A 26,026-nucleotide genomic window follows, 5' to 3' on the forward strand; every position below is an offset into this window, starting at 1 on the left:
ATTTATTTGACAGAGAGAGACACAGCGAGAAAGGAACACAAGCAGGGGGAGAGGGAGAGGGAGAAGCGATGCGGGGCTCGATCCTAGGACCCTGGGATCCTGACCTGAGCCGAAGGCAGACGCTTAACGACTGAGCCACCCAGGCGCCCCTTTTAATCCTTTTTGGATCACAGAACCTTCTGACACTCAGATATAACCTCCCTTCAGTATAATGCAAATTGTATATGCAAATGTATATACCAAACTGTACAAACACTATCAAGGATGGATGAGCAATCCTGCCCACTGCCTCCTCCCAAAGCCCACGCATGGACCTTCATGAACTCTTCATGAAGAATTTCTGCTTTAGATTACCCCTCACAATTGACATTACTTGGTCTTGCCTTTTTGCTAAACTTCACAAATTCTAAACTTAAAACTGAGTATTTTTCTATCCCTTTATCATGCATCTGGTATAATCTCAACTATCATGAACTAATAGTAAAGTTGACCCTACTATAGGGCGCCTGGGTGGCTCAGTTGTTAAGCATCTGCCTTCGGCTCAGGTCACGATCCCAGGGTCCTGGGATCGAGTCCCACATCGGGCTCCCTGCTCGGCAGGAAGCCTGCTTCTCCCTCTCCCACTCCCCCTGCTTGTGTTCCTGCTCTTGCTATCTCTCTCTCTGTCAAATAAACAAATAAAATCTTAAAAAAAAAAAAAAAAAAAGTTGACCCTACTATAAATTCTGTTTTGGCCACTGAAAATATTTATTTCTGGGATTTAATTCCAAGACCATTAGGGATCAGTCTTTTTTGCTCCTGACTGCACATCTGCTTACCAGACAGTTGTTTTACACATATTTAATTCTTGTAAACTCTGTTACATTGAGGTATCTATTCATTTAATAAGAAGTAGAATTCATTTATTCCTTCATTTACCCAAGTATTTATTGAAAATCTACTGTGTTCCAGGCTCTGTACTAGACACTGAATTTCATATAATGGTCATGGAAAATATTCTAGGAAAGGTTCTGAAAAAGTCCCTAAATGGCATTTCCTGTATGAAACAAGATTCACTCATAACCCATTCAAATTTTATTCATTTTTCCCCCCCTTTACAAGCCACCATAGTCTTTGAAAAAATCAAGCAGATACTTTGGATTTTGCTGCTAAGTATAAAAACAGTAAAGATCACTCAAACTAACATTTACATCTCACATATTTTCAGTGTAATGACCACTGTCCTGGCCGCTGTGTCCACAGAGAGACACCGTGCTTCACTGTGACTCCCCATCTGAAATGTGTAAGGCCCCTGCCATTTGCATTTGCTATCTGTTCATCAATAGTAATGTCTAGACTACTGAGGCAAAGGAAATTTATTAAAAACAAGAAACAGGGGCGCCTGGGTGGCTCAGTCGGTTGAGCGACTGCCTTCGGCTCAGGTCATGATCCCAGGGTCCTGGGACCGAGTCCCACATCGGGCTCCCTGCTCTGCGGGGAGCCTGCTTCTCCCTCTCCCACTCCCCCTGCTTGTGTTCCCTCTCTCGCTGTGTCTCTCTCTGTCAAATAAATAAATAAAATCTTTAAAAAACAAACAAACAAAAAAACCAAGAAACAGAACTGCTGCACTGAAGGAAAAGAAAAGTACATGGACATCCAACACTGGGGCTTCGTAATGACAAAAGCAAAACAACACCTTACTTGTGTCACTGTCTCCCGGTGGCTGCACAGAGCTCTCTGGGGCCAAGGGTTCTTCCTGACCCTCAGATTTGCAGTGGCTCCCATTTCCTCTAGAGCTTGAGGCAGTACTGCTCCTACCATAAAACAAAATAAGTGGTTCCACCAAGAAGTTAATAAATATGAACTTTTAGGATGATTTTTATATTTTACAATTAGAGAAACAGAATAAAAAATTCACACCACAAATAAAATATAGGATTTATTATTTTAATAGTACTTGTAAAACACCACTTTTAAACATCAAGGTGATTATTCTAATCCTCTTTAACTTTAAAAAGGAGATTTAAAAATACCAAAGGACCACCACTTCTTCACAGTTTTGATGCTTCTATAATCAGATATATATTTCTATACATTTCTATTGAATTTTAATTTAATTACATAGACCCCCTTCTTGTCCTCACCACAGATGGTTCACCGCATCCCAATTCTTCCTGGTTTTACGGACTTTGATCATATGTCCTTTCAGACTTTGTTGTTCTAGGCTACTTTTAAATTAATACTTGAAAAGAGACCTGGATAGTTCTTTGGTCCTTGAACTGCCCTCTGTGGATCACATCCACTCTGGATTGCTGTTCAGATATGGCAGGTGATTGAGCACCATGGTTTTGCAGAAGGTTAGGATAATGTTTCATGTTTTAGTTTTAATACTTACCTGATAATGACTATAATTCTGTCAGCATTTTTGGCTAGAGCAGAATACTAGATAGATTTAAATAATTTTCAAGGAATATTCTGTGATAAATCATGGCATATGTGTAAGGTGGGGATTGAATGGGAAAGAAAATAGAGGAAAATGTACAATAATCTGACTAAGATTAAAATTAAATTCATAGAAATGCAATAATTTCTTAGATTTAGAATAAATGTGAACAAGAAAAAAAAGCTTAAGAGTTACAGTACTTGAAAACTGTTAATTACAGACATATAGCAGTGACTCAATAAACAATGCAAATCATCATGGACTTTTGGCCAAGATTTTATAAAAACTCTTTTAGGCTAATTGCAGAAGTCAATTTGATTTTTTTTAAAGGGCACCCATGTATAATAGGATATGTTTTTTAAAAGAATGCATATCTACATGGGCATATATGCAGAGAATAATGTCAGAAAGGATGTGTACCCATGTTAAGTGTCATCTCAGTAGGATTATTGCAAGTGAGTTTTTCCATACTTTTCTCTAGATTCTGAATTTTTTTTTTCAATGAACATGTTATTTCTTTTTAACCAGAAAGAAATATATAGCAATTTTGGTAAAGAGAAGACAATATGATATATAAATCTTTTTTTTCCATTGAGAAAGCTATGATACAGGCATAAATAAAATGCTCAGTGCATAATAGTTTTGATAGCTAAAACATAGTACTGATGTAGGAAAACAGAGCCATTAGTGGAAAAGACAATGTAACCAAGTAAATATATTTAGCATATGTTAATATGGCATTTTAAATCACAGAAAAAAGAATAAATTGTTCAATAAATGGTACTAGGACAAAGGAACAGTTGTGGAAAAATTAAGCTATAGCTCTACATCATACTTTATGGCAGAATAAATTGTAGAATCATTAAACACATATTTTTGATATAAAATCACAGAAATATAAGAGGAAAATAAGAAGAAGCTTTCCCCCTAATCCTGGGAAGGACAGGATTTTCTAAGCATGAGCTCACAGGCCGAAACCATAAAGCAAAACTACCATAAGTAAACTGAAAGACAAACAACAAACTGGGAAAAATATTTGCAACAAATGAAAGACAAATGGTATCATCCTCACTTAATTTTATAATAAATAAATAGTTCTTATAAATCAATAAGAAAAAGATAAACATTGCAGTAGAAAAACGGGCAAAGGATATGAAAGGCAATTTACAAAAGATGATAACGTAAAGCTGACCCCTGGGCCTATCACGTGCCCGTCAATGTGCTAAGTGCTATGGACTTTTTCTGCGTGATCTCATTAAATCTTCCCAACAAAACTCTGAAGTAGGTTCTCTTAAATATGCCCATTTTCAGATGAAAACACTAAGATTCAGAGAGGTTCAACAGCTTGTCAAGTTTAACATCTAAGCTCTTAGTGTGCTCTATTGCCTCATCTATCATCAAAGAAACTAAAATAAAAGCAAGATACCAAACTGGCAGAGATGAAAAAGACTGCCTTCCTGAATTCTCCTTTTACCATTTTTTTCTTTTTTCTTTCTTAATCAGAAAAAAAAAGCTAATTACTTTTTGATAAAGAAATAAGAAACTAATGAATGAGAGAATGTAATTCATGGTCAGTTTTTAGAGAAGGAAAAGTAGCATTCAAAAGAAGAGTGGGACTAAAGATCTTTGCTAAAAAAATACTCCAGTGAGATTCTCTATAAAAAAATCAGGCTTTTCTATACAGAAACATAAGAGTAGAACAGGAAAGACATAAAGAATAACAATCTTCTATGATCTTAAATTACGTATTAAGGAAAAGGGCCACAGATATCATGCAGGATTATAAAAAGTTGAGTTCAAACACTAGGGCTCATAAAGAAATTAGAAATTCTACTGACTGTTCAGCCTTCAAATATATATCTAGAATCCAGTTTCTTCTTACTATCTCCACTGCCCTCACCACCTCTCACCTTTCTTACTGTCAAAGTCTTTCAACTGGTCGCCTGGCTTCTACCTATGGCCTAGTCTCTACACAGCCATCAGAGACATCCTCTATCCTTTAAATATGCTCCTCACGCCTGGCTGACCATCTTTGCCACTACTTTCTCCTTTGGTCACTCCACTCCAGCTACACGGGTTTTCTTAAAGTTCCTTGAATGTACTCCATCTGTTCCTGCTTCAGAGCCTTTGAACTAGCTTTCTCTCTGCCTATAACGCTCTTCCTCCAGATTTATGCATGGCTCACTCCTTACCCTTCAAGTTTTTGTCCAAATGCCATTTCCTCAATGATGTCTACCCTTGCCCGAGGTCTCCCTATCACCCCTTACTTGCTCTGTTTTCTTCCATAGCACTTAGTACCTCCTACCATACTACACAATTCCCTTATTTACTCTGTTTATTGTCTATCTTCCCCTAGAATGTAAGTTCCAATAAGACAAGGGCCTTTGGCCAGTTTTTTTCACTGATGTATTCCCAGTGTCTAGAATAGTCTCTGGAACATAGAAGGATTTCAATAGTATTTTAAAATACTACTTAATCAAAGATTTTAATGTAAAATACATACACATATAAACACAAATGGAAACCAGTGAATTGGAATAAATAAATAATATCACATATCAACATATAATTATATATTAATAAATAATATATAACTACATATTATTTATATATTATACCAGCATATAATATATAATATACAATTGAATATATTAATGTAATAATATATTAATTATGTAACATAATTAATATATTGGTTATAAGATGATCAATATAATTATTACATATTAATCATATAATTATATTAATATATAATTAATTATATATTAAGAAAGATTATATTATCTATATATTAAATCATATTTATATATCAATAAACTTAACAAAATTTTGGATGCTGTCTCAAGCATAAGGCCATGAGACAGTGTGAAAGAATATAAGAAGCTCACATAACTTGATTTTTTTAAAACATAAGATTTAACTAGATTAATAAACCATAAGTATAATCAGAAATGTCATTAAAGAGAACCTAGACAAAATATCAAGTTCAACCTTACTATTAATCAATTAAATAAAAATGACAATTATTTTAAAATCAAATACATAAGTTAAAAATAAATGAATATACTGATATTGAATACTGGCCTGGGGACCGCACATGTGTGTGCTTTCCTATGCTGCTGGGAGAAATGCAGTGACAGAAGAGCCCTTTGAAAATAATTTGGCAATATCCTTTGACCTAGATAGAATTCAACTTCTAAAAATACGTCTCAAATCAATAATCTTAAAGGTAGGAAAAAGCTTGTAAACAAAGATATTCGTCATTTTAAAAAAAGGCAAACAAATTCACTGCCTGATGAAAGGGAAATGGTTAAGTAAATTATGGTAAATCTAACTGATGGCATAGTACACAGCTAGTAAATATGTATTTATAAAAATTAAGTAGAAATGTGGAAATATTTATTACAGAGTTAGGCCAAATAAATGCAGGAGAGAATAGCATATGTTCAGGATGATTAAAATTTAAAACCCCAAATCAAACATGCATACAAATATGTATATATATGTGTGTGTGTGTGTGTACATATATATACACATATATACACACATATATACACACACACCTGTACACAGGACTAAGACTGCAAAAAGTTCCAAAATGTTAGGTTTATTTTTTGGCACTAATGGTCTATTGGTGATTAATTATTTTTTTTTATCTTCTGCATTTTCTATCAGAAGAAATACTCCAGGACCACCAACATCAGCATCTCCTGGGAAGTTTTTAGAAATGCAAATTCTCTGATCTCACCTCAAACTTAACCAAGAGTGGGGCCCAGTAATCTGTGTTTTAACAACCTCTTCAAGCCATTCTGAAGCACATTAAATTTGAGAACCAATGCATTACAGCAAAACAAAACATAAAGATGATGAAGTGCTAAAAATAATATCTAATACAATCCTACAAAGGCTAAGAACAGCTTTACAAAAATATTAACTTACCATTCATCTGTAAAGTTCAGTTTTATTGTGCTTGTAGTTGTTCCTTCTGTGCTGTAGTGCAAACTTAAAACTGGTTCACCTGTCCCTGGTTTGGGGCTCAGCTTTTCATTATTGTTATCTGAAAATTGTGTTTAAAACATTTGAAAAAGTCTCTGAAACCAATAAAAAGATGACATTTCCTAAAATTTATAAAACTTAAATTAGGTTGTCCTTGTCATAATTCTTTCTCACATCTGTTATGGTTCTCACTTAAAGTTCAAAAGCAAGTGTTATAGAAACACTATTTCAAAGTGGCATTGCATCAAATTCTAGCTTTGTGTACATGACTCCCTTTGATTCAGATGGAAAATTAAACACATTTGAGAACCATATTTAGTCATTAGGAAATCAAAGAATATTAACAAGCAATGAAATATGTTAAAAATTGGTACTTTCATTTAATGGAATGGTCGCTATTTTATTTTTTAGTTGCTAGAGCATCAAGAATAGCTAACATTAGCTCCTTCAGAAACACTGAGAAGATGCTGGGGCTCTGAAAGAAGTGGTTCAGTGAAAATTCTGCAACAACTGAAGGTTATCAAATTCTTTCTGTTCTTTCAAAACCATAGATTTATAATCTAGAAAGGGAGTAGAGCCTGAACTCTATTGGGAGGGGAGGAAAAGAAAACGATGTGCTTTTGATATTTATAAAACTCTCCTTGCTACAAGACCATATGTTTTAGTATATTTCCTCTTCCTCTCCTGACTAATCTTGCAAGTAATTTGTTTTCTAAATTATGGAAATGGTAATTTCACCTTAAGAGTCTACAGGGGATGTCCATAATATATATCTATCTCAACATATTAAATCTTTGTAAAATAGCAAATAAAATCAAGAAATCTGACAGAAATTGATAAAGGCCACTCCAAAATCATCCTTTCCCGCATGTCCCCGCCTCCCCCCAGCAAGAGTACCTGGGTATTCAAAGACAAAATAAAATAGAGCTTTAAAATTTTTTCTTTTTATGATTAATAGTTTGGGGAAACATTAACATACAGAGAAAATACAGACTACTATATATAATCAAACGTAACATTTCTGCCAATTGCCTGCAGAAAGAATATGCTTCTGTGATATAATTGTTTTCTTGATACCCGTTCAAGAACTGATGTAACAGTACAAAAAATAAGCCTTCTGCCTTGGAAAATAACAACAAAGGCATAAAACCAAAATTACTCAGGTTTTTTGGTTATTAGGTTCACTTTATATTGCAATGAAGGACTTGTATTTTTTGCATCCCTCTTGAAGACACTGGAGCACTTATTAAAAGAGAATCGGACAGAACCTCTGCTCTAACTTTTATCCTGTGAGAGGGCAATTAACAAGACCTCAAATACAGAACTGCAGTAGAAAGGGAAAAAGATTCTGTCCAAGAGATGAGAAGTCAAGCTGATAACAAACTCAGGACTATCAGTTCTTAGGCCTTCAATTCTAACTCACGAGAGATCCTCTCCTATGATATTAATTGGTATTTGAAAATAAAAGTGTCAATGAATTATAAAGCTGGCCTCCCAAATGGTAAAAACTTTGGTTCTTGTACTATTCTTGTTATGACTATGTCATTGATATAAACAGCTGCTGGAAATAAATTAACAAGCCATTACACAACTTTCAAAGATTCAGTATCACATTCAGTGTTTTACAAGAGGTGTTTTATCAAATGTCATTCTGATAAAATAACTGAATTAACAGACATTTAGCTTACATAAAATTATCAAGAATGGGACTTTTAAAACATCTGTCCTACCCTTGACCATCTTTAAAAAATTTGCTGTTAGTCATATGTCCACACATAGTTTTCCCTTATTCTTAATTATGTTGTTGAAATTTCTGTCCCCACTCCTACCCAAATCATGGTCATCTTTAGGCACCTAGAACTGATGAGGACAGACAGCTGAAAGACTGAGAATGATCCAGGAAACCAAGAGGCAGAGCTGGGGCTCGTTCTTTCATTATCTCTCACAGCACTTTATAAAGTGCTTTGCTATTTATTTTTCTTTTAAAGTAAAGAAGGAATAGAAAACAAAAGCAGGTGTAAGAGAATAGGACAGAATTTCTTACATCCACCTCAGTTACAGAAGCAAAAGTTTTAAAAAGCCATTTAAATGCTATTTCAAAATTTTCTCTTTTGAGTAAAATTAGAGAGACAGAGACTTGAATGCTATAATTATAGGAATATAATGAACAAAAGAGCTGTTCGGAGGTCAAACTGGTATAGAAAATATCTTATTTAAATGTATACAACACCCCCTTCCCAGAAAGCAAGAAGCTTCCTGAGATGATCAGTGTTAATTAAAACCTTCTTCCTTATGGTATCTACTACAAAGTTATTATTTAATCTCTCATGAATATAATCTACATATTGTAAATCATGTAAAACATAGTGGTACTCATTTAATTTATAAAATGACTATAGTTGACAGAATTTCTATATTCAGGTTGTTAATGAACTCAGCAGCCCTGGGTAAAACTGGCCCATCGTTGTATAAACAGAATGCACTCTTCTGTTAGCTACACAAACTTCAGACCCGAGTCTAGTTCATTCCTTGAAGACTGCACATAAATAATGAGCGCCTCTGGCAGAAACACCACACAATGCAGAACTGAGGCATTAATGAGAATATCTATCCAAAGTTTAGGGTTCATCTCCTGGTTAGTTCCAGCCTACTCTTCCTACTTTTAATACTCCTTTTCTTGATCACATACATCCTGTCACGTTCAGTTTTCTCAGAAATGTAGATTCCTGGCTTATTAGTGAATTAATTCACATTTTTTTCTGATAAAATACATATTTTAAGCTAGAAATGTCTAAGAAAAATCAACTTTAAAAAACTAAAAAATTAAATGTTTGATTTTTACTGTAGTTGAAAAAATACTTGTAACCATTTAGATTTTCCTTAACTTGCTCTATTTATTAGAAGCTGGGTCAGCAAACACAATCTAAAAACTGTATTATTCAAAGCCTTACTTAAACAATACCCAGAAATTTATAACTAAGATATTTCTTGCTTAACAGTAGAAGTTTTAATTTAAGAGCCTTCAGGATTAGAACATCACCTAAACAAATGGTTTTATATAAAAGCACCATCATAATAGTAACTAAAATTTATTTGGCATTACTATGTCCTAGGAGATCTATGTATCCTTGTTTAAAACCTTTGTAGCATATAGCCCCATGTCCATTTTACGGATGATGAAACTGGTGATTCTGAGCTAGATTTTTTTACTCTAGGCATCTAGGCTTCCTTCTATGTGAAGTTCCTACTTGCTATACTGTCTTCGAAATAACTTGAATACGAAGTAGAAAATAATTGCTTAAATAAATATTTCAGTTAAGAAATATCAATTGTTGGTGGTGTTATTTCTCAGAAATGTCTAATTCATATCAGCAATATATTAACGTAACTGATAAAAGTTCTGGTAGCCCAAATTGTCACTTTGGCCCCAGAGTAGTGGAAAACTATACTGTATCTTCTTGCAGGGCCCTTAGAGATTGAACTATTTCTCCTTTCTCTAAAAACATTATAGGAGAATAAAATTAATTAAATTCTGGTGCTCTCAGCACAAGGGCAGTGTAGTGGGGGAAAATCGCTTTTAATTTGTTCAACACTGCTAAAGTTTTAAGATTAAGAACCAAATTTAAAAGGTCCTCTCTAGATTTGGTATAAGACCCCTTTCAGGTTAGTGTACTGACTCAGGAAGAAACTTCAGAATGGTCTGGAATATAATTTGAAAGGAACTTCTCTGAACTTTAATCAGATACTTTCTGAGCCTTTCACATATGAACCACAAATACATTTTTCTTTTTGGTAATATGTATGTATTCAAACCATTTAATCTGTGCACTGACATTATGAAATTATAATCATTTTTGGTTCTAAAAAAAGATGCTCAAAGACATACAAAAAATTAAGTGTGCTAACAGTAGTACAAAATACACTATCTTGGCAACTAGGTTTGCATATCATCTAAATACTGATATGGATGTTTTTTGGATTTCTAGCTAGGATATCCCTGGAGACCTATCCTATATGTAAATTTAAAGTATAATCAAAATGAAGATAATGAATGAGGATATGGCCACAATAATTTGTTTGGAATCACTCTGCCCAACATCTTTTCTGCCACTGGGACACTATCATAACTGTATAATCATACACTAATCACCCATAATGGCTTAGGTAAACTGGAGATAACTTAGAAATAGTATATTCTTTACTAAAAGTATTTTCTATTATGCAATGACCTTATTGAGACTTCTCATTCCATTATGTCAAAAGTTTAAAAAAAATTAAATCTAAAAAGAAACTTTCTCTGAATTCTCTGAAAAAATGTAGACACATCAATGATAGGGTTCAACTATCTTCCCAAATTTTGCTCCCCAACTTACTTGGCTTACACAGAAAAAAGGCAAATCTCTCAAATATTGTTTCTAGAACAATGAAAAACTTCCATTTTTACAGGTCAGAAATCTGTAACTTTTCTGCAGACCTCAGACTACTGAATACCCAGTTCTTCCAATCATTTGTATAAGAAGGCGATTCTGATTCAAAGTGGGGAAACTATTTTTAGGAGTAGATTCTTCACAGAAAACCCCTCTCTACCAAACACACGACTGCAAGAGACAACATTTAATTCTAAAAATTAGTGTTCTCACTAGTGTAATTTGACTTTATAAACTATGTTATGAAAGCCAAAACCAAACAAAGCACAAGTTTAATACTGGTATTTCTTCATAAATCCCTCCTATAAAATCTTTTGGAAATAATATTCTGTTCATATTTTCTTCCTGGCAATCAAAACTCAACCTTTATGTCAATTATACTAATTTTAATCCAAGAACTTTTTTCATCACATAACATAGACACGTAAATTGAACTTAAGCATGGGTTGGGGATACATATAGATTCAGACTCTGCCTGGTTTCATATTCCCAGTGACATTTAGAATTTATGGGTTGAAATGTAGTTGTCACTTCACCGAATGCGACCTAGGCTCTCTTTCACCTGCTGCAGACCTGTAAGTCTTATAGCTCTCTATGCATAAAAGTCCCTATTCCTCTTTCCCATTCAGTCTTGAGGGAGAACAGACAGGAAGAAAACAGGTAAAGATGCCCACCCCATGTGGCACAGAAGACCTGCCAAAATCCTTATCCAGTACCTCTCTTTTTGTAACTGATTCCCCAGGTATGTTATCTTTCTAAAAAATCAAACCTGTCATATAGTAAACAGATGGATATGTTAAAATGTCCTTTCAAATAAAAATGAACAAACGAGGTAGACAGCTTCAGAGAACACTCTTTAACCACTTTCCCCTCCAGCAACTGTCCTCCTTGCTTATTGTTTTGAAATGCTTTTCTTACTTCTCATCTCCCATTTCTCCATCTCCTGCTCTACTGTGGCCTCTGTCTCTATCAGCCTGTGAAACTGCTCTCACTAATTTTATCAATCTCCTCCACATTAATTTAGTGGAGAATTTCTGGAAACTATTTATTTGGCCTTTCGGCAGCACTCACATACACAGTTCTCCTGTATTTGAGACTTTCTCCTCTCTTAATCTCATGACATTGTACTGGTCTACTTTACCTGTGACCTCTGTGGTTGCTCCTTCATCTCCTTTACCAGCTCTCCTCTAGCAAAATCTTCAATTTGGGAATTTTTCTGATTTTCTTTGAGATGTTTTAGATATTGTACTTCCTCCCCTCATTTTTTATACTCATCCTTGTCAATTTCATCTACTTTTATGGCCTCAATTACCATCTATATGCAGAAAATTTCCAATTTATTTCTCTAGCTCTGACACCTTTCTTTTATTTTAAAAGATTTCTTTTCTCTCTCCTTTTTTTTTTTTTTAAGTAGGCTCCAGGCCCAACATAGGGCTTGAACTCATGACCTTGAGCGGCACCCCTGACATCTTTTCTAAGCTTCATATCCATATGATCCACAGCCCAACAGACTTTTCCACATGGGTGTCTCACACAGATAACTCAAAATCAACATATTCAAAACCAAGCCTGTGATTCCTACCTCCTTCTATGCATCCCATACTTTACTCCTTTTCCAGGGTTACCTATTTAAGAAAGTATCCACCCACTTAACTGTGCTTAATCAAAACTTGGGAGTCACCCCTGCAGCAGCTAGAAATGGCATCTGTTAATCTCCACCAGTAACTCCCCCAAACAACCACAAATCTGTGAAGACACCAGCTTGCCATTACTAAACCACTTCTATATAGAAATTCTGGAGTTGTTACTGCAGTTTATACTCTGGACTCCTCCTTAATCCCTTGCCTCATTTGACTATTATCAAAGCCTGTTTACTCTATATGCTAGATACTTCTTGAATCTTTTCATTCTCTTGCCATACTTCTATCAGCAGGTCAAAATCTTTATTACCACGGGCGCCTGGGTGGCTCAGATGGTTAAGCTTCTGCCTTCGGCTCAGGTCATGATCCCGGGGTCCTGGGATCCAGTCCCGCATTGGGCTCCCTGCTCAGCAGGGAGCCTGCTTCTCCCTCTGCCTCTCTCTCTCTCTCATGAATAAATAAATAAAATCTTAAAAAAAAAATCTTTATTACCAGGAGAACTTCCTAAGTGATTTGGTCTCTAGTCAACTCACCATAATCTATTCAGAATAAAGCAGATCAGGCCATTCTCTATTTAAATACTTCCTTAGCTTCCTACTGTTCTTAAAATCCAAAACCTTAAACTGTCCCAAAGGTCCTTCTCAATCTGGGCTCCACCTATCTCTTGAAGCTACACGCACACTCCAGCCACACTGGGATTCTCACGGTCATGCTAACGTGATTATCCCAGAGCCTCTCCACATGCTATTCATGCTTCCCTGCACTCACACCCCTTCACCTAATTTACTCATACTCATCTTTCAGACCTCAGCTTAAATGTCTCATCCTCATGGATGCCTCACTTGGCCTCCCCTAACCAGAAGAGACAAAGACTCACTTATATGTTTCCCAATGAACCTTGTTATTTCCTCTTTTATAACACTCATCACACTTATATATATATATATATATATATATTTTTTTTTTTTACCATCTGTCTCTACTGTTAGATGAGGCAAAGCATAGCGGTTATGATCACAGATGGCAGAGCCAGGCTTGGGTTTGAACCACACGTATAACACATAGTATGTGAGCTCAGGCAAGTTTCTTTTTTCTTATTTGACAGAGAGAGAGTGAGCACAAGCAGGGAGAGCAGCAGGCAGAGGGAGAAGCAGGCTCCCCGCCGAGCAGGGAGCCCAATGCGGGACTCGATCCCAGGACCCTGGGATCATGACCTGAGCTGAAGGCAGACGCTTAACCGACTGAGCCACCCAGGCTCCCTCAGGCAAGTTTCTTAACCTCTCTTTGCCTCAGTTTCCTCATCTGGAAAATGAGAATAACAGTACCTACTGTATAAGGTTGTAGCGTGGATTAGGTAAATTAACATGAAGAAATTGCTCAAAGTAATGTTTGGCACAAAGACTATGCACTGTAAGTGTCTCCGCTATTATTATTATGGTTAATCAACTCTATTGTTATTATTAACACTGTTAGTGTTAATCAACACTATGTTCCAAGCACAGGGAGCATTAGCTTTATTCATTCATGCATCCTAGTGTTGAACCCAGTACTTGCCACAGGCAAAAATAGATAATATGAGTTGAATTAATAACAGAGACATACAAATATGGCTCCATCACTTATTTCTCTTGTCCTTACATATTTCTTGGGAGTCTTGGTTTCTTCATCAGTAAAATGAGGATATTACTACTCATCATATTAGAACAAATGAGATAATGCATGTAAAGTTTTTAACACAATGCCAGCCACACACTAAAAACTCAATAAATGCCAGTTATTTTTATCATACACAATTCAGAGTTAGAACACAATTTAACTAGATATATAGACAGATACTGATTTGGTTAAGATGAGAGTGAATAAGTGAATACACGCAATAAAAATGAAATAGGGTTTAACCTCCAAAAGATCAACTACATCACTAATGGGAAGAATCCAGACTTGGTAGTTGGGGAAAGGAGGACTAGTTGCTCCGTTCTGAGCAATGAAATAATAATTAGTTCTAAGTAATATAAAAAATCGAGAATGAAGTCTAACTTCACTAACTTATTTTTTCTCTAGAATTTAAGATACAGTACTTACAGATATATTCCAGTATGATGAATACTGAATTGATACTTCCCATTAACAGAACAGGCTTCAATAATTAGATATTTATTTAATAAAAATTGGAATTGTCAAAGTACACTTAATGGTGATCTAAAATATTACTTGAGGTAATATTGTCAAGATATTACTAAAATGAAATTTTAATTTGGTGATCTTAGGGGAATGCACACTTAATGTATGACAGGCCCAACTTTCCCATTTCCCATCTACCTTAGTGGAGTTAGTAAGAGCTGTTTCACTGGTTCCTCGTAAACCAAAAGCTTCATTCTCTAAGTTAACATTTTATCAACATCAAAGGAAGCCTGCTTTTGTACAATATATACAGTGGAGAGTTAACATTTATATTTCTAAGGCTACAAATTAGAGTGTCTGACAGATGCACAATTGCCCATAGGCATAAGTTTCAAATGTAATAGCATTATCAACTCCCACTTAATGATTATCACTGTAATGAATATAGACAACTACCTTTAGTCATGGCCAAAATTTAAAACTCAGGCACAATGATTTTCTTATACGCTGTCAAAAATTTAAAGTTCAGGTCATAGGTTTCTTTTGTTGTTGTTTTAATAGGGGAAAATTGCTGACCTAAGTATTTTTAACAGGAAAAAAAAATGTGTTTGTTTTCATAATATAAATGGGCACGAGAAATATATGCCAGAAGAGGATTATTTCCCTTATAATACGGTAGGCCTAACATAGAGATCTAAATAAAAAGAAACACCAGAACTACTCATTAAAACACTGTTCAAACTAAACAAAATGCAGGACAGATACCAGTGTGCTTACTCAAAAGGAGTTTCTAATTAGCATGGAAAGGCTGTCAATGTGTGTTCGCAAAGCCCCATATTTGCAGAATATTGGGAAGTATTTTACAACAGGATAAAAACAATGTGCATGTTGTGCACTTATTTCCTTGACTGTTTCTTTAAAAAGTATTTTGATAAAAGAAATTAACTATTGCTTGCATTTATGACTCTGAAGGTTTAGACTAAATACATGTTTATCAAATGTTGTGCTTTTGTCAAAAATGCAAGATAAACAAAAGTGACTGCAATCAACTAATTCAATAACATGTATATAAACATTGAAAGAAAACAACTTTTCAGTGAAGCAAGTCCATTACAATTTTAAAAAAATTCTTTTTTAAAGATTTTATTTTTAAGTAACCTCTACACCCAATGTGGGACTCGAACTTACAACCCTTAGATCAAGAGTCGTGTGCTCTACCGACTGAGCCAGCCAGGCGCCCCAATTTTTAATTAATTAGTAATATTTTTATCCCCAATAAAGAAACCTATAAACTACTATGGGAAATTAAACAACATGTCAAAGTACCAGAGGACTTGTGAGATGAACAAGGTCAGGTAAAATAAAACTGAATTATCAACTTAAAATATCTAAGTGTCTCTTTACAAGTATGAATAAGAAATTTAAAATACGGTTAAACAATCCTTAGAGACATATTCAGAAAGAAAACTTATTAAATGTACTTTTCCCATTCTACAGGGTAAAATGGAGAACAAGAGTCTTGACAAAATTAAAACTTGAACTAAGAGCATTATCTGAGGACATCAACTATCCCCTATACCTTTAACTTCTTCCACAAGGAGTCTTTCTTATCTGATAAACATGCTCAGTTTTGTATACACCCTCTGCTCCTGGGGATATGGCTTTAGCAGAGTGATTCCTGGCTCTAACAGATGTGAGTGTGACTCCCAGGTCCTTCACTCATTGGCTGTATGATCTTGGCAAGTAGTTCATCATTCTTCTGTCTCTTACTCTTCTTATACAATCTCTAATTCAGAGAAATGTTATAATAATTAAATAACACAATGCACCAAAGCCTTAGGTTCAGTCTTTCATGTATTTAAAAAGTATTTTTAAAATAATGTATACAAATCAATGAAGAAAAGAATGTAAACTTAAAAAAAAAAAAAAGCTGTTTTGAAACTACCCCCCCCCCCGGACATTACCTGTCCTCTATCTTTTTTTTAATTGAGCTTATTGGAAGATCATCTACATACCAATATTTCCACCTTTTTAAAAAAATCTTTCTTCTCCAACCATGCTATCTGGCTTCTGCCTCCACCGTACCACCGAAATTACAAAGCCACAGCAATGGATAACCTACATATTACCAACGTCCAAAAACATCTCAGTCCTTTTCATATGACATTGTTGCTTCACATGTTGCTGCAACCATCTCCTCCTTGAACTTTCCTTTTCCCCTGATGTTGCATTCTTTCTGCCAATTTCTTTGCTTGTTCCTTTTCTGTCTCCTTAGCTAGATCCTGTTCTCTGCTTGCTCGTAGTGTAGACTCTCCCCCTTTCACTGTATCCTCTTTTCCTAGACAGTCTCATCTGCTCCCCTGGTTTCTACTACTATCGGTAAATTGATGATTCTTAATGTTTATCTCCACCTCAGGCCTCTCCAGTGACCCCCCACCCCCCAGAAACATATATCCATTCAACTGTCTATAACATTTCTCCATTTGGATATCTCAAGGTATTTCAAACTCAACATATCAAGAAAATCTCATGTATCTCCCCCCGACCCCAAACGAGCTGCTTCTCCTGAAATCCCTATCTTGGTTGATGGTATCACTATTACCCATCAAGACGCCTGGATATGGTTCCCTCATTCATTTTTAACTACTCAGTCTCAAAGTACCATCAATCCTGTCTCTTAAATATTTAAAAAATCTGTCCACCCTTCTCATTTCCCACCACTAGCTGCCTTAGCTTAGACCCCGTACTATCTCTCACCTGGACTACTGCAACAGCCCCTTACATGGTCTTGCAGTTTTCAATCAATCTTACCAACTCTTCCAATCAACTATCTATAATCCTGCCAAAATCATCTTTCCAATACATAAATCTGGTTCTGCCCAAGCTGAAATAATGTCTATGGCATCCCACTGCTTAAAGAATTCATTTACTCCCACATTTAACAGATATTTATTGTTTAATGTATAAAAGATATGGTGTTAGTTAGGCACTGAGTGTAAGAGAGAATGAAAGCAATATTTAGAGGATATAGGCATCAAACCAACCCTTAAATGTATGATCACAAATTCTGACAAATGCAATGAAGGAATACAGAAGGTAACAAAGAGAAAAAGAGGGGAGAATTATTTCAAATTAAAATGTCATATTGTTTTTGAGAAAGAAATTTCTAACTGGGATTTGATGAGTAGAAGTTGCTGTAGGGAAAAGGATTTTGGCAGAAGGAATAGCATATATAAAGCTTTTGAGAGGGAAAGAAGCATGGAGTATTAAAAGGACTAAAAGCAGACCTGTTTGTTAAGAGCTGAGTAAATGAGGGAGGGGTGGCCTGAGATAAGGCTGGAGAGACAAGGTCCAGGAGGTCATGTAGGGCTCTGTAAACCAAGGTTTGGGTTTAGGTTGTTTTGAAGGGCAAGGGATACAATTAAAAAGTTTTAGGTAGATGAAGGACATGATTAGATTTATGTTTTTAAAAGTTCACTCTGGCTATTGCTGGGGAACAGGCTATATAGCCTGAGTGGATACAAGGAGCCCAGGTAAGAGGTGATTCCATTAGTTCAGGTGAGAAGGACAGTGGTGGGCAGTTTCTCTAATTTTTATAAAAGTTATTTTTAGGTAATACAAGCCTGGGATGTAGAAGTCCCAAGTACTTTAAAAGATGTAATCCTGCTAAACAAAAAGGCATGTAAAAAGAAAAGCTCAGGATTTAATTCACTTGAATATACTATTCGCCTTTAATTTATTTCTGCTCAGAGGACTTATTACACAGTTCATTGATGATGGTCTATTACAGTGCAGCTTCTGCCAAGCCTGCTCAATATTTGCCCTTTTATATAACATTTCTACTGATAATGACTAAAAGGCAGAAAAACAGAGAACCTCTTGATTTCTGCCTCCAAACAAGTCTACCCTAGTTAAATGGCATCATCATTCACCCAGGCCTTGATCCAAAAATCTGAGAGTTATCCTTTATTCATCTCTTTCTGCCATACCCATATCATAAGTAAATTAAGTACCAACTTAAATTGAATAAAATATTCAATGTAATCAATGGAAATTATCCTATGTGATGAACAGAATATGAATCTGGCTACAAACTCTCTGGTAGTGATATACTATTTATATTCATATATCCTTACAAAAAAGATTATTTGATTAGAGAGTGGCTTTAAACAATAGTACAATATATTATGATATAACTGTACTTTACCTTAAGGGAATTATTCATCACTGTTAATACCTCTACAATAAATGTATATAGATAAAACGTGCTTAATTTCTTAGTTCTCAAATTCATTCACCAACTCATTCATCATTCATTCATTCTCAAGAACAGAAAAACCTCCAACAACACTTGTCATCTCAGGTCTATAGAGAATAATTTAAGATCAGAAGTAATTTATTTTAAAATTAGTTTCTGAATATGTCTTCAAGAAGATAGCTAAAATTAGATCTATTTCACACTACTTCAGCAACATTTAATTTCCCAAATACTATCAGCAAATGAGTCATCCTACATGTGTAAACTTTCAGCCAACTAAAGCTTATGGCCTTATGGCTGAGTTTTTTTTTTTCCAATTTTTGGAAAAATATTTATAAAGTCTATTAAATGATAGCTATCTTTTTAAATAGAGAAAAGTGAATATTATTGAAGTTATTCTTGATAACTTAACATCAACTTTTTTTTACCCTCTGCATCACAATACATTTAGAATCGGCCAGGGAATTCTGAGGGGCAACAGTAAAGCTGTTTGCCCTACTTCTAAAAGCCTGTTTGTTTAGTTTTTTATAGTCTTCCTCCTTCGATCCTTCTTTTCAGCTTCCCCTTCTTATTGTCAGAATGTCTTCCTCTACCAATCCGTCTCTGTGCTGTATTTGCTCCGCTAGTAATAAAACCTGATAAATAAGTAACCTGTCTACCTCATGAGGCTATGCTCACAGCTTTCAGGTTGATTTCATTCCTCTCCTACTACAAAAAGTGCAAGTGCTAGTGGAAGCGATTTTCCCTTCTGACTGATAGCTCCAAAGCTTATCTCTGAGTTCATAATTGTATTCCTTATAGTTAAAGCTATCAGGAGTTTGACCGCTGGGTAAGTGAGACATAAAACCAAGTATCATTAACAATAGCCATTTGGTAATACAGAATATTACTGTACAATATAACCTTTTCCAAATCAGCCACTAGATAATATGGTAACCTCACATTCACAATTGTACACAATTTTCTGATACCTAGAATTTAAAAAAATGGATATAGCTTATATCCACTACAATATTATTATAAAAAGAGAATTTCGAGTTGGCATCTGGGACCAAAGGTAGAAATTAACTTAGTTTACGTAGAAAATAATTTGAGGCCAGGGAGGACCTTTGTACACAATACCACCTAGGGTAATTTAGCCCACAAAATACTGACTATTAGACCATAATCAAAATGAAATGCTATGAAAAAGTGAGAGAGAGCTTAGTTTATGCATTGCAATAAAACTATGGATGGATGGGCATAGCGCATCTCCTGTTGCACGCACCCTGTTGCTCGTCAAGTGACATGGATCCGAGCTGTTTGTTAACCACAGAAGAAGGAGAATCTGAAACAAAAATGAGATTTCAACTTAAAAGTAAGCAGCAGAAAACTGCACAGCAAATGTCATGATCAACTCTAAGCTTAAGAAACAAATGTATAAGGGTAGGGAATAGAAGTAAGTACTGGGGTATATTTCCCAAGCAGTGAGTAAGCGGGGCCATGTGCTTAAGATAGGTTATTCCACGCAAGCATTCAGCAACGTTGAGAAGTAGTTAAGAAAATATTCTTCTACTTCCATGCATACACCTTTTATCAAATTCAAATTTAGCACAGCACAAGGTACAAGGTAGATAAAATAGAACTAGAGTATCTCCTTCACTAAACAGAAGACTCCTTCCCCTTCTCAAACCCCTTTCCAGCTCCTTAAAGATGGCTTTCATTCTGGACTGGAGGATTCAAAGCATGAAATGAGATGCTCGCTACACTTTGCTAGATGTTGGTTGTAGTACCCTGAGCTGAAAATAGGAGCTCAAGCGAAGATGTCAGACAAAGAAAATGGTTTATAAGAGAAAAATTCAATGAAGTAATTGCCATTACAGAAACACAGATAATTTTTAAAACTCTAAGATATGTTGTGCATATTAAAACTGTACTCTGTTGAAGGCTTAGGTTTCTTTAGGGGCCTGGTGGGAAAAGAAAAAGAGAGGAAAGGAGTAGGCTTAATGGTCTGAGCTTCATGCTTTCCACCCTGGCTTTAAATAGAACATTTAATTTTTTATCCTTTTTGCACTGAGTTTCTGTGTAAGAATTTGTCCTATAAATGTGTTCTATTGTTTGGAAAACACTGATATAAAGAAAGGCAGCATGATAAAATGGAAAGAGCACTGGTCTGGGGTTAGGGAGTTTTGATTCTAAACCTGGTTCTGACAATAATTAACTATGTGACATTTTTAGATCTAAGCTTCCCCTTTCTTCCTGGTCATCCTAGGGACCTAATAACCTAAGCAAGGCACTGGGGAATAGAAGGAGGTGGCTACCAAGTCCTGGCTTGGGTTCCAGTGTCCCAGTAGGGCGATATGAGAAGGGAATATGTGGATAATATGCACAGCTCTCTCCAAAATATAAGAATAATTCCTGGTTTCTAATATCCTGTGCTCCAGTTCTTAGCAAATATTAATAAAACAAAAACCCTGTACTTTTGGATAATCACCAGTTTCTAGTCATCATGGCTTCATTCCCCCAAAAGTAGATAAAATATTTTGAATTGAGAGTGAAAAGTTTTCCAACATATCTTGGATTCTTAGCAATTTTTTTATCACTTGATTGCTTTAATTTCTACATTTAAAAATCTGAATCTTGCTACTGGGACCACTCCTATCAACTTTAAATTGTCTACCTTCTGATACAACCGTTTGCTCAGAGACTTTTGTATTACTAGATTTTGATAAAGCATGATCATCTGAATAACAGCTTTGACTTATCCTTACTTATCACCTCTTCATCAGAACATTCAGTTCAACAAATCTGTACAACACCAAAAAAAAAGAAAGAAAGAATGATAGTATTTCAATCAGTTCCTCAATCTATCCATGCTTTACTTTCCTTTATAAGACTTCTCGTTTATCCATTTTAGAGTTAGATACAACATTCCTACCTATGTTGTTTTTTAAGAACAGATAAGTTGTCTTTATAGAAAATCAAAATTATATTTCCTACAGTAAAGAAAAACATAACAAAAATTTGAGTCACAGTAAAATAAATATTGGAAAATCCTCCTAGGAAGTGTCTTACAAAATATTTTTTGTCCCTATGTATTTGTTATACATTTCATTGTGCTCTCATTTATAATTAAGAGCCCTCAGAAAACTATCAACTCTCCAGGTAATCTTTTATTGAATATTTAATTTTTCCATAAATATTATGTAATGTACAAATCTTATAAAATAAAGTGCATCTTATTTAATTTTTTAGATAGAGTTTAGGAAAGAATATGTCTTTAAAAAACACATTGATGAAGGATCTAGAATATATGCTCTACTCCATTTCCCCGTAAAATATCTTTCAGAAAGCACCATTACAAGGTAAAAATCAGACCATATGGTCTACTGATAATTTATTGCAAAATCCAATATGGTTGGTCCACTTATTGGAAGTGTTTAGAATTATTATTTTTAAGGTAGAGATAAACTTTAGGCAAAAATTCATTCAGTGCTGAGTTCAAGGTGTCTCAGGGCCAATTTCTGTATATTTAAAAAAAAAAAAATTGTGTTCTGGTCTTGAAAAAACTCTTTAGAATTTTCTAAATTTTCTCATCAGAATTTTTTCAATTGTAGACAAAATAAGTAACTATAGTCTTAAAGGTAAATAACAAGTACTTGTCAGCCAGACTTCTGGGTTCAATTCTGGCTTTTCCACTCAGTAATAATGTAATCCTGGACAAGTCATTTAAGGTCTATATGTCTCAGTTTCTCCATCTGTAAAATGGGGATAATCACAGTATCTACCGCATACTGTTCTTGTGAAGACTTAATGAGATGATCCATGTAAACTACTTAGATAGCACACAGGAAAGGGTCAATTAATGTTATTATTACTAGCCTTTTTTTCAGAAACATGATATTGAATGAGAAATAATGACAGGAAGCTGTTCTGAAAACTATGGAGCATATTCCCATGCCTGAAGTGCTCAGGAGTCTATCATTAACGGTAGCTAAGGACTAAAGAACTAGATCAACATCATATCTGATTTACAAACTACTTATGCTATAAACACTAAAAACAGGATCAAATGCACCCATTTGAGAAGTGCTACATGTGACTATCGTCACGGGGACTGTGGGGAACTGGATGTAGTATAGAGCCTGCTTGCACAGGATCGGGTAAGTGCTGATTTTTTCCAATATGGCTCAGTTTTGAAAAGCCCTTTTTCAAAAATAATCACCAATGTTTTTATACCCTTTTGGGGTATAAAAATTACTTTTTTCTTTTCCAATCAGCAAAACCGTGCCATAAAGTGAAAAAACAGTTCCTACCTGACCCTCTCTAGGCTGGCTCCATGCTCCAGTGGGGCTCTGTGGTGGTCGAGCCAGTACAGCAGACTCCACAGGGGGTTGTCACTCTGAGCAGGAGCCAGCAACCCATGACTTCGGGGGACCTGAAATGGAAAAAAAGAGTTGGGTTTAAAATCAGCAATACGCTGACTGCCTCTGCCATAGCTGTTTATGGCATTTGTCTTTACAGCTCATTCAAAACCCTGAATGCTATCAACTGTATATGGCTGTGATTTGAGTAATTTTGAGGTAGTAAGTGAAAGATACTATAATTAAGATAGTACATTATTATGTGTACTGCTCTACTTAGGAGTATAAAAATTTTATACAGTATTGTCTACCTCATCCTTATGCTGCTATCTGTAAATCATGGCAGGCCATACTATCTAAATAAATCAGTAATTGGGAAACTGAGACATAAAGTAGCCAAATGACCTGTCCAAGCTAATCTAATCATAGGAACAGGACAAGAACTCAACCAGTCTAGTACACAAGCAGTAATCTGATGAAGGCAAATTCATCTCTTTATGGTAAAAAAAAAAAAAAAAAAAGCACTGAAAGCCTAGAAATAAGTTATGATGTATTTTCTAAAAGCCTAAGAAAAAATGCATTTTTGTTTTTAGCTTAAAAAAAATAAAAATATTTTAAAGTAATATATTCTGACTTCAAAAAATAAAATTTTTAGAAGTTAGCTATGGTGGATCAATTTATGTCCATAATAAATAGATGATATTGTGCTTATTCATTAAGTTTAAGAACATATTTTAATTGTTACTCAAATAAAAACTATCTTCCTGTTGAATTTCATAAATCTAATTCCTATTCTGTATTTTTATACTTTGTGTGTTCTGAAAAGACAAATTTTGCATTAAGCCTATTCATTTTTCCTCATATCCAAGATCTACTAAATGGACAAAATATATAGATTCTATTGGTTGTTCTTTGTAACAAACTATGCATGATTTAACTTTATCTTATTTAATTACTAAATAGCGTTCCTATCACAAGTGAGGACAGAATAAAAGGAGCATTATGAAATGAACCCAGGACACGTCACAGATTAGACTTACTAGGGTCTCACATGAATGCTATGTTAAAAGCATATGATACAGAGAAAGTACTTCACCTTGTAAGTGAAGGGAACAACATACATTGACTGTTAGCACTAAAGGACTCTACTATTGGCCATGTAGACAGTCTCAGGGGCCCCAATATGTTGTTTAAAAACAAAGTAAAGGTAACACGTTTCTCAACCTCAAAATGGGGCAAGGTGTCTACTGAACTTTAGCTTTTTTAAAGATTACCACAGATAGACTGATTACCAAAATACATACTATTTAACGAGAAGGATACTCAGAGTTGGTAAAACAGCATCTTATTTCACAGAGGCCACATAATCACTCTAAAGCTTTCTGGCTGTAAAAAAAAAAAAAACCTGCTTCACTTTAAATTGGTAAGCTAGATACGAAAGGCTGAGTCTAAAAATATTTTTCTAATGTCTACAGTGCACATTTCATTTCTTTCCTGCTAATGTAGACAGTTTTGTATTTTATGCTCAAACTCATTTTAATATTTGGTTTGTTACCTGTTAAATTTCAGTATTTTAAAAATATGTACATATGTAGGTGCATTTTAACTTCCTTCGTATTTGGTTTTTATGTTGCATATTTTCCCTTTTGAAACACTCAAGCTAGAGTTTTATATATAGCACTAAATCATAGCAAAATGTCTTATTATTAAATGTCGTGACTGTAATTTAACGAAATTCTCCAGTTAGTTTTAAGTATAGGAAAAAAATGGTCAGAGACATCTTTGCTTGGCTGATATTCCCTCTACTGAATTAAAAATCAGGTCCAGAATTTATTCCAATCACATCTATATTACAGTTACTTAAATCTATTTTATTTCACCATGATATTATATAATGTGCTTTTGTTATCAGCACATAGTAGAACAGATATTTACAAAGTGGAGGTTGTTCAGTTCTACCAATATACAAACAAATTTCAAGCAATTAAATCAAAATTCTCAAAGTAATTAATAAATACTCCAACTCCTCACTCCTTCGGGTGGCAAAACAAAGTAGTAGATCAAAGTATCACAATTCCATTAGTATGAGAACTCAGACACACTCTAGTTCCTAAATAAAGATCTGTAGCACTTACTATGCAATACCTATAGAATAGGATATATAGTACCTAATATCCATCTTGAAAGAATTAAACTGACAAATTATTTTATGCTATACCTTTCATTAATTCTATCAACAAACGTTTGTTGAGCATCATGAGCTTGTTGGCCATAAACAAACTAGGCCATTAAAATGCTCAAAGAAAAAGAGAGTGGCACCAATTATCACTGTCCTATAGAGTTTTATAGCATCAGAACAGGAACAAGAGACTGTGGGGTATTTCTGCTGCCCTATACATCAGAAAGTTGATTTTGTATACAATGAATAAGTAAGCAAATACTGAAAATTTTCAAATAATTACAGAAGAGGATAATTGAGTCAGCATGCTGGTATGGCCAAACAACACTATAATTCTAAAATCTAGTATTACTAACATTCACAGGAATACTGGTTAATTTTCAAAGGAAAAACAAAAGAAGAAGAGAGAGAACTAGGGACCACAGCATAGATATCATTTCAGCATATAAGAAATTTCAATAAAAATATCAAAGCAGGCTCTGAATTCACTAGATCATTAGAAAGTAGTTCATTAGCTATAAAAGTAATAAACATCTGCCCCCTCCCAGAAACAGGACAAATAAAATAATGGATTATTTTATACTGATGTCTCTGGCAAACACTGCCGCCAAAACGGTGTCCCTTTAGCCATGGGATGATG

The 26,026-nt window shown here is 34.8% G+C and overlaps 1 protein-coding gene across 4 annotated transcripts in view; it reads right to left on the bottom strand.

Annotated features, from left to right (window-relative positions):
* Positions 1–26,026, bottom strand: part of DCAF6 (DDB1 and CUL4 associated factor 6) — a 127,953-nt gene that overhangs the window by 32,307 nt on the left and 69,620 nt on the right. For 3 of the 4 annotated variants that reach the window (XM_035010908.1, XM_035010907.1, XM_035010906.1), the window contains 3 exons: positions 20,132–20,191; positions 6,362–6,479; positions 1,681–1,793 (listed from right to left, as the gene is read on the bottom strand). In XM_035010908.1, coding sequence (XP_034866799.1) covers positions 1,681–1,793; positions 6,362–6,479; positions 20,132–20,191 — 291 coding nt within the window. The remainder of the gene's footprint in view (positions 1–1,680; positions 1,794–6,361; positions 6,480–20,131; positions 20,192–26,026) is intronic. The other variant, XM_035010909.1, reaches the window with a different exon arrangement.

The sequence above is a fragment of the Mirounga leonina genome, unplaced genomic scaffold, assembly GCF_011800145.1.
Source record: "Mirounga leonina isolate KUSES-001 unplaced genomic scaffold, KU_Mleo_1.0 Mir_154, whole genome shotgun sequence".
Lineage (NCBI taxonomy): Eukaryota > Metazoa > Chordata > Mammalia > Carnivora > Phocidae > Mirounga > Mirounga leonina.